Source organism: Pantherophis guttatus, chromosome 3 (assembly GCF_059756535.1).
Source record: "Pantherophis guttatus breed Tessera chromosome 3, ASM5975653v1, whole genome shotgun sequence".
In the NCBI taxonomy this organism is placed as follows: domain Eukaryota; kingdom Metazoa; phylum Chordata; class Lepidosauria; order Squamata; family Colubridae; genus Pantherophis; species Pantherophis guttatus.
In genome coordinates, this window is record NC_142065.1 from 101,542,580 (window position 1) to 101,552,007 (window position 9,428).

The window sequence follows — 9,428 nt, forward strand, 5'->3', positions numbered from 1 at the left end:
ATGTATGGTGGTGAGCCATGACATGCTGTGTTTGACTGGTGTATGAAAACTGAACCCATCTGGTTTCAAAAGATTCAACACTCCATTGTTAGGTTGTCCATGTCTCACATGCAGGTTCCCAACTGCCTGAAATTGTTATTTGTTGAAGTTTGGGGTTGTGTTAAGAATTGATATGGAAATAATTTGGGACAAAAACAAGATTCCCCCCCTCCCAACTTTCCTGTCCTTAAAACTTGACAAAAATGGTCTCCAAAGGCCTGTCAGAGAATTTTATGATTGCTCCCATTCCTCATTCAATAGAATTCAATATAATACAGACACAAGCAAAAGAACAAAATCAAACTACAGGTAGTCCTCAACATATGACCACAACTGAGCCCAAAATTTATGTTGTTAAGTGATAAATTTGTTAAGTAAGTTTTGCCCCATTTTACAACTTTTCTTGCCACATTTGTTAAGTGAATTGCTGAACTTGTTAAATTAGTAACACAGTTGTTAAGTGGATCTGGCTTCCCCATTGATTTTGCTTCACAGAAGGTCATAAAAGGTTATCACATGACCCCAGGATTCTGCAACCATCATAAATATAAACCAGCTGTCAAGCATCCAAAGGTAAATCACATGACCATGGGGATGCTGCAACTGTCATACGTAAGGAAAATTATCATAAGTCACTTCTTTCAATGCTGTTGTAACTTCAAATGATCACTAAATGAACTGTTGCAAGTCAAGGACTACCTGCAGTTTCTTAGCCTGTAAAAGAGTTGAATTCAACAAACTTAGAGAGAAGGATTCCATGGATGAAAATCTTAAAATGGAAAGCAACTCAAAAAACTTGGAGAACTCTGAAAACTGTGGTTATAAAAGCCCAGTCCACCACAATGCTACTGAAAAAGAAAAATAAGAAATCCAAGAAGAAAGCAGCATGGCTACATAAAGAACACTCTGATAAACTGAAAGACAAAAAGAAGAAATATAAAAAACGGATAGACGGAACTTTCACAAAATGGAACTTTCACTAGATAAAAGATACTGTGGTCCAAGGATGACCTCGTGAGAAGGAGGGGGTGGGACACACCAAAGTTTCCTTCAGGGCAGTTAGTACCAACCCTTTCCGCGAAGAGGCATTACTCACAGCTTGAACCCAACCAACTCCCAACTAGCCAAGAGGGTCATCGATCCAGAACAAAGTTCTGAACAAGTTCACAGCCTCAAGGACCACTTTTTCAAGAGCAACTGGCTCAAACTCCTCCCAGATTAACAAGGTTCAGATGTGTATCCATCATCTCTCCCCAGCCAGAATCCATGTCCAAGCAAAGTTGAGCAGCTTCATCTGACAGATGCCAAGAATATTTCTCACAGCAATCCTGCAAGGGCATCCTTGCTCCTTCTTAACTAGGATGGAAAAGGTTACCCCAAAAAGACCTGTTGGGTAACTACCTGCAATATAATAAGGCAAAGTAATTTTATTTCACCACTTTATTACCACAAGCTAAGCCTAATACAGGTATTGGCATAAGGTAGTACTGGGTGTCAGTCTTGCTCTGTCTTCCTCCATCACCGCTCTAGGCGTCTCTTATGTCTCCTCAACTCTTTCAGCCACTCGATAAACTATGGGGTTCCATAAGATCCACATACACAGTATGATTCGATGCATGCCCTGTTCCACCAAGTTGTGATTCTTCATGTAAACTGATGTTACTGAATACATTTGGCAACAGTGATCAAATTTCTAACAGGCACAGGAACTGATCTAGCAAGTCTTTCAAGCAAAAAACAAGAACAACCCTTCTGTTTCTATCTAGGTAACCTAGCACTTGAAATTGTCAATACAACACATGTATTCACTGCACATGTAAGTTGTCAAGCTATAAGAAAATTTATTAAAAACAAGTTAAGGTCTTCTGAAATAAGTAGTTAGAAAGGTATTCTCTCTCTTTCTCAGGACACTGAAAATAGGATTCAGTAATTCAAGTAAGGCTGTGGCTGAGATTAACTGTTACTGTTATTCTGGCCTCAAGAAATTTTGACGGTAAGTAAAGCTCAATATTACATATATAATTGGCTCTCCTTAGTTTCTGAACAACAAAGCATATCTTATTTCTCGGAAGCTTTGATTTTATTATATACATTTTGTCATTCTGTACTCTTTAAGAATACAAGTGAGTTCAGGGTTAAAAAATCTTTCAAATAGTTACAATAATGTATGTGGGGGGAAGGTAATTTCCCATTTAATTGGATTCAGAGGTGGAAGAAGGGGCTACTTAATTTTTTTGCCAGCTTTTATCTGCTCAATTTAACTGTCCATGGAGGAAAAGTTGTAAATTTCCAATATTTTTCCACCAAATGAAAAACATACAAATGTAACTTATCAAGAAATTGATGTTACAGTCAAGTGGTGGGATATATTACATAGTGAGTTACTACAGAAGTCTAGGTGGGGCAGAGAGGTCACAGTTCCTTTCCCATCATCATACTCTAATAAATATACTGTATATTTGAGAGAATAAGGAAGCCCGGGGATGTCTTAATGGAGCCAGAAATGTTGCTGAGAAAATAGCATAAGTAATTCCAGAAGCAGCATCATATATAAAAGAGCAGCATGCTATCCCAAACCCTTAATGGGTTGAAAACAAAACAAAAAGTAAAATTTTGGGCACTGAAAGTAGAGTTCCTTTCTTTCTTATTCTTCAGAGAATATCTAAATGGCAAAATATCTCAAAAAATTATAAAATGTCTTTTTGATAAAGATTGTATTTCTTAATTGGTACCAAAATGTCTTGTGTTTGTTTTCAGCAAATTTATTTAGGTTGAAAGTGCTTCTGTAATTACTGTAGTAAAAAGGAGATGGGGGGTGATCTAGATGAGGAAATCACCATCCCCCACACCACACCACACACCGCGCCAAATTTAGGCAGTTTCAATAAATGTATCTTGCAGAAAATGTAGGTCTAGCAGTGATAGGAAAAAGGCAACCAAAAATTTGATGTTGGATTCCTCTTCTAGACAAGATGTCTCAATTCTGGATCCAGGAGATTTGGATTCTTCAACAGCCTTGATTCTGGGGATATAGAAATAGTTGTATGAGAAAAATTACCTATAACTATGATCTCTATTCCTGGAGTGATAGACTGTGAATGCCTGTGTGTGAGAAGTTGGGCACCAGGGGCAAGCTTTGGATCTTGCTTATGTGCTGACCACACTGCTGCCTAGCAGGATCTATTCTTGAGCTCCTGGACATTGTTGCTGGTTTTGGAATTCCCCCAGCTTCTAATGCAAATAGTTAGCAACATCTCTTCTGTATCAAGGAATAGGAACAGGATCAAAGGCATTAAAGAGCCTCCACTGTAATATACTCATCAATAAATGGGAGATGATACACTGATACATTTCTGATGATACACTGTTTTATATATCTTCTGTGGGTTAAGGTGGAGATGGAAATCTTAACCTATTATCTGGAGACTTGTTAGTGCTATGCTGACAACAATGTATTACAACCATACAGCATGTCAGCCTTAGTAAATTGACCAGACAGGAAATCTGACTAGATAAGCTAATTCTATTGTAAACCTACATTAACAAAATCTTGTAAATCCAAAATCTCTCGCCATCTCCTTTACAGTTCAAGAAACTAGGGACTGTCCCTTTTGAGATCTTGCCCCATCCACTATCTAGCTGTGGGCTATGTTCTCTCTATCTGATTGTTCCCTAGCTCTTTGCCCTATGTCCCAGGATCTTTCCTACATACCATTATTACATAGTATCACCATAGCAAATCAAATAAATCCCTCCAAAACATCTTAAATAAGCTAAAAGACCCAGTTGCTTATACTATACAATATAAAGACTATAACATTAAGCTACCATGCATGATAGGCAGGCAGAAGACTAGTAGAACGCATCCATGACCACCAAATAGCAGTCATAAAACATGATTTAAAACATTCTTAATCTCACAACACAAGGACAAATTATAGTTTCAGCTTGGAAACTGTGGGTGTTCTAGACCAAACTAAATACAAAAATGCTAGGGAATTCCTGGAAGATTCCAGAATAGTTTGTCAGCCACCAATAGTCATATAGAAATAAACCACATTTACACACTATTCAAAAAGACTAAGCTAAAAAACTAAGAAGGAAACAAGACTTGAACACATTCTCTCCAGCAACCAATATCCAGATAAGCAGGGATTAACACCAGACAAACTATCAAGCAGGAACCAATATCATAATCAAGGAACCACCAGAAAGAAAAATTACATCCCTAACAATACTGCTAGGGCAATCTGCTGTATATAAACAGGGAGAAAACCCCACACTCAAGACTAGCAGTGATGATTTAACCTAGTTGGTAATGAAATATCTGCAAAAAAACAAGCTCAGAGAGCACCAAGGACTCCACAATATGTAATCCATCCTGTGCTTTCCAGTTTGCATGTATATCCAAAGGTGCAACACAAGGAGGGAGCAGAAACACCCACACACTCTACTACACTACAAAGAATATAAATGCTTCTTAAAGGCCACAGCTGGTGAAAAGATTGGGAAAAAATCCTTCCTTTTCTATTGACATAACAGTCTCACAAAATCTAACCATTTTAAAGAATAACATTATAGCCGGGATAGGCTGATAAAATTAAACATGATGTTTTTGGAGTTTTATTGGGATAGATATATTTGGACAGGTGTACTATGCTGCACAAGTACACAGCTGATTTAAAGACTTGCAAGTGGCTGCTATGCTTTTGTCACAATGTTTTGTAAACAAATGTGAAATGCTTTGCAGCTCCAGGATATATGTTAAAATACAAAATATAGTAATTTATATTTCTTAGCTTCCATGGAAATGGTCAATTACATAAAGAGTCTAGGGTTCTCTAACAACCCCTTCATTAATATAAAAACAGAAACTGTTCTTAATTTCTTCTCATATAGAGTTCAATATTTGTTTGGGTTGGATTTGTAATGCAGATGTGATTTTAATTTCAAAACTTCTAAAACAGGGAAATAACTACTCAGAGATTTCTTTTCTGTATTTCAGGACTATCAGCTTTCAAGGTTCTCACACGTAATGGACCTAGAAACAATACCATTTTGCCAAGAACACCTAGCACAAAGAGGTACAATAGTGAAACCATATTACTGGCTAACAATGAGCCAAAACTGTACTAAATGTCCTTATCATATACAAACAGGGGAAGCAGCACGAGTTCCCTACACAGAATTTCAAAAGGCTTTTGGATTCCCATATGGGCCAACAGATTACCAAAATAAACACCTTCTCTTTTATGAGTTGAGACATGTATCAGGTAAATTAATTCAAAAGGGCCAAGTTACAAACTGTGAAGAATACAACATCCATCCCGAATCAATGCTATTTGAAATGGATGGTTATCTAGACTCAGTTGTACACAATTGGGAGAACATTGCATATATAATTCTTTATTCAAATTATTCTCCTTGTAATGAGGCAGAGCATGGGTGCATAAGCAAAATTTATAGTTTTTTAATGAAGCATCAAGACATCACACTCTGCATTTATTTCTCACAGCTGTATCACACAGAGGAGGATTTCCCCGTGTCTACCTGGAATTGTGAAGCCTTGCAGAGCCTTGCTAGCATGTGGCCTCAGGTGACACTGAATCCCCTCTGTGGTGGACTTTGGCATTCCCTACTCTCTAATTTTGTGAGTTCTATGCCACAAGCAAGATTCTACCACCCCATTTTGCCTATAAGAACCCTGGCTGATAAAAAAAACGCAACACAAATTCGCAGTATAACAGGAATGAAATTGCCTTTTGTTAACACCTTGTCTCAGCCAATTTATGGAACTTCAAGTGCTGCACCAAGTTTGCAAAACTATTACTTATCCACTTCAAACTACCCAGCAGAAGTGACAAGTAGCAGATTGCCTCCAATGGGAATGCCACCATTTCATTTCACACCTCCTATTAATACTTTGCCACCTTTATACAAGAAACCTAGAAACATTGTCAGACATGTAAACATGCTAAATGAGTCATTAAGCAAATTACCGGTAATACCAAAGGAAAGATCTCTTCACAGGGGAGAAATCATTACTGAACAACTTTCAAACAACAAATTTGCAGAGCTTGAAGGCTATAGAAAGAAAAAATTGGGAGTGAAAGACTGGGCAATTCATAGGAAGGAATAGATACAGCAGTGAGTTGAGTATGGAGAAGAACATTTTCCCCCATATGTAATTTGTATATTGGAAAAAAGACACGGAGTATCAACTGCCAGCAGCTGAAGAGAAGATGGCAAAGCAAGCTTTGGTTTTTCCACCAGATTCATTTACAGTAACAGCAGCAAAGCAACGGGCAACTATGAGGATTGTTTCTCAAACTGATAAGAATTTTTAAGTGACTATTTACCTAAAATCAGAGTATAGATCCCTTGTCCCCCCTCCCAAATCTGAGAAATCAACTTTGCCATACCACAACGAAGCTATGAAAAAATGAATCAGAAGTTCCTAATGTATAAATATTTATTTTTATTCTAAAAAGAAGAGTTAATATGGTTCAATCTTGTAACATTCTTACTTTCAATTAAGTTTGCCTATGAGAATTCTGCATGGAAAAATCTTTACTTTTGGTTCAGGCGGCTGTCACCGCTTAGACAGTAACCTTCTGTTTTCAATTTCAATAGAAAATTTCTTTCAGGCCAAAGATACCATTTGATGTTACGTTGATGGATGCATTAAAATAAAATGGTCAGAATTAGGACAAAAACATAGCTGAGGTGAGGGCAACTCTCAAAAAAAGGAGCTAAGACAAGAAAAAATAGTATGGCTCAAGTGGTTTTTTTTTATGTGTGTTGTAAATTTGCCATCTTTGTGGTACTGCTATAATTGATTATGAACTGGGTAATAATTTTTTCTATTGTTTTTTGTTTTCTGGTCATGGACTGCAATAAATAAACAATTCAAAACTGAACATCTTTGTGGAAAAAAACATTGTGCATGGCATATTCCTACATAAACTCGTGTAATTATTTTTCAAAATGCATTTTGGGTGATAAAGAATGTTACAGTAAAATGGCTTTCTAGCTTCTGTTAATCAGTGTTAACATATAAAATAGCTTGTGAAAGTTCCTCTAAAACTGAAATCCATACAAACATTCTAGATCAGAAATAAACAAAATGAGAGGAAGGTCCTAGGTGAAACAAATTTTGGCAACAAGAGATGGCTGTTCTGCAAGCAGCAGAAAAGCCCATGAAGTTCCATGAGACTGAGCCACAAACCAGATGAATTAAAGCATGATAGCTTAACCTCTTTTCTTTTAAAGTATTTTTTATAAATTATTCTTTGCTCTTGTAGACTGTTCCATTGTTGTGCTGTGAACTAATCTTGATCATAATGAAAGGCAACTGAGAAATGGATTAAATAAAATCTCAGTGAAGCTAGCAATCATGCTCGTCTTAGTGTCTTTTTATAAATGCATTGAACTTTAGAAAATAGGCCAATTTATGTTTGGTTTAGTTTAATTCAGTACATAAAAACCTCTACTCTTAACAAACAGTTGGAGGAAAATTATCTTTTTAAGATGTTACAATATTTTTAATTTGCTGAATCAGTCACATTATCTTAATTTAGGAAGAGATGAACCAGTAATTTAAATAGAGGGAATGTCTCTGCTCTTAAATCATACAAAATCCCACATCCCCAATTTATTTATATGTTCAATTAAATTTAATTCATTTGTTATCGCCTTAAATCACTATGTATTTTTGCTATTCTTTTTTAAATGGCAGATTAAAACCAGAATGATTTGATGAAAAAGACATACATATGTACATTTTTAATAGCAATAACAAAATGTAGTGTGGAAACATTTCATCATGACCCTCTGCCATTGAACTAAGATGGCCAACCATGAAAAATATATGAAAACGCCTATTATTATTGCTTAAGAGATTCAACAGTATTTCTTTAGGATTTTCCCCACACTGAACATTGGTGAATTACCTCCTGCAGAGTTTGGATGACTTCAATGATTTTATTGAAGACTGTTGTGGAAAAACTGGCTTGTTCCCCAGCTTCCTAGGATACAGGTCACTAGATGTTTAGAAAATATGTGGCCAAGAAGTTCATCTATGCCAAGGAAAACTTTTGTGGCGAGCAAAGATCTGCTGCTTCCCTCAGATACAGCCCAGGCTTTACTGAAGGAAGAGTCCCCAGTTCCCAGAATACAGGTAGTCCTCGACATACAAACATAATTGGTACCAGAATTCCCATTGCTAAGAAAGCAGTTGAGTCATGCCCTATTTTGTGAACTTTTTTCCAAGGTTAAGCTAATCACACTGCAGTTGTTAAATGAATAATGCAGTTGTTAAGCGAATCTGACTTATGCCATTGACTTTGCTTCTCGGAAGGCAGCTAGGAAGGTCGCAAATGGCAAACCCATAATCCTGGGATGCTGCAGCCATTGTAAATATATGTTGGTTGCCAAGTGCCTGAATTCTGAACATGTGACAATTGGGATGTCCTAACGATTAGAAGTGTAAGGACTAGTTGCAAGTCACTTTTTTCAGTGCCATTATAACTTCAAACGGCTGCTAAACAAATGATGTAAACTGAGGACTGTAGTATTTGTTTTTCATTTGTATGACAGTATAACAGCTTTTTTTAAAATGTTAATATTTTAATTTTTGTAACCAGTATTGATAATTACCCATCTGTGAGAGGCAGCTGTATACATTTGACAAATAATGGGGTGGGTGGATTATAAGGTAACTTCTTCCCCCCATAGGATGTACAACATGAAAGGATGCTGTTGCAAAAGAAATAAGACATGCTGTGAACTTCCATCACTCAAGGAGGCTGTTTTCCTATTACAATTGTGGCAGCTTTCTGTTGTCCTTATAATAAAATTAGATTTTCACCATCTTTCATTGAACTGTAACTAACATAGGCAGCATGTGAACCCTAACAATATGAAGAGCTGTAGTTCTTTACGAATATTTTTTTTGGGGGGGGGATATTCCAGTAATTATAATCTGAGGTTTGCATTGAAGAGCGATATCTAACTACCTAAAAAGTCTCTCTTTATAGCAGGCCCTGTAGCTGGACCACTCACTTCAAATTTCGTCAGAAGTGAGGGACGGGAAGGTTTTTCTCTTTTTTTTGACATTTCTTCAATGTCAAAAATGTTGACGTTGTTCCTGTTCACCGACAGGAACATCGCTCAGCTACAATTCTATTTCATTTAACCACGGCGGACCTGAACCGTTCCCCACCCTCGGACCCAGTTTCTATGGAAACCGAACGACCTTCCCCCCCCCCCCCATCGCGCCACTGTACGAAGACACGCGCGCCCACGACTTCGCCCAAGAGTTCTGCGCATGAGCCACGGGGACCCTATCAGGGTGGGGTTGAAATGGCTCTCAAGGCGCGCCCAGTACT

At 37.3% G+C, this 9,428-nt stretch overlaps 1 protein-coding gene and 1 long non-coding RNA gene across 2 annotated transcripts; one reads left to right on the plus strand and one right to left on the minus strand.

Moving 5' to 3' along the window:
- Positions 1–1,464: 1,464 nt before the first annotated feature.
- LOC148114705 (uncharacterized) lies at positions 1,465–9,233 on the minus strand. The gene is made up of 2 exons (XR_015733189.1): positions 9,057–9,233; positions 1,465–3,061 (listed from the first exon to the last, which is right to left on the minus strand). It is a non-coding gene; the product is annotated as an uncharacterized LOC148114705 (long non-coding RNA).
- APOBEC4 (apolipoprotein B mRNA editing enzyme catalytic polypeptide like 4) lies at positions 5,054–6,282 on the plus strand. Its single transcript, XM_034409636.3, has one exon. It carries the CDS (start codon positions 5,075–5,077, stop codon positions 6,176–6,178), a length of 1,104 nt encoding a protein of 367 aa, XP_034265527.2. The 5' UTR covers positions 5,054–5,074; the 3' UTR covers positions 6,179–6,282.
- Positions 9,234–9,428: the final 195 nt, after the last annotated feature.

Coding starts and splice junctions, on each gene's coding strand:
- APOBEC4 (XM_034409636.3), top strand. CDS start 5,075: ATGGACCTAGAAACAATACCATTTTGCCAAGAACACCTAGCACAAAGA.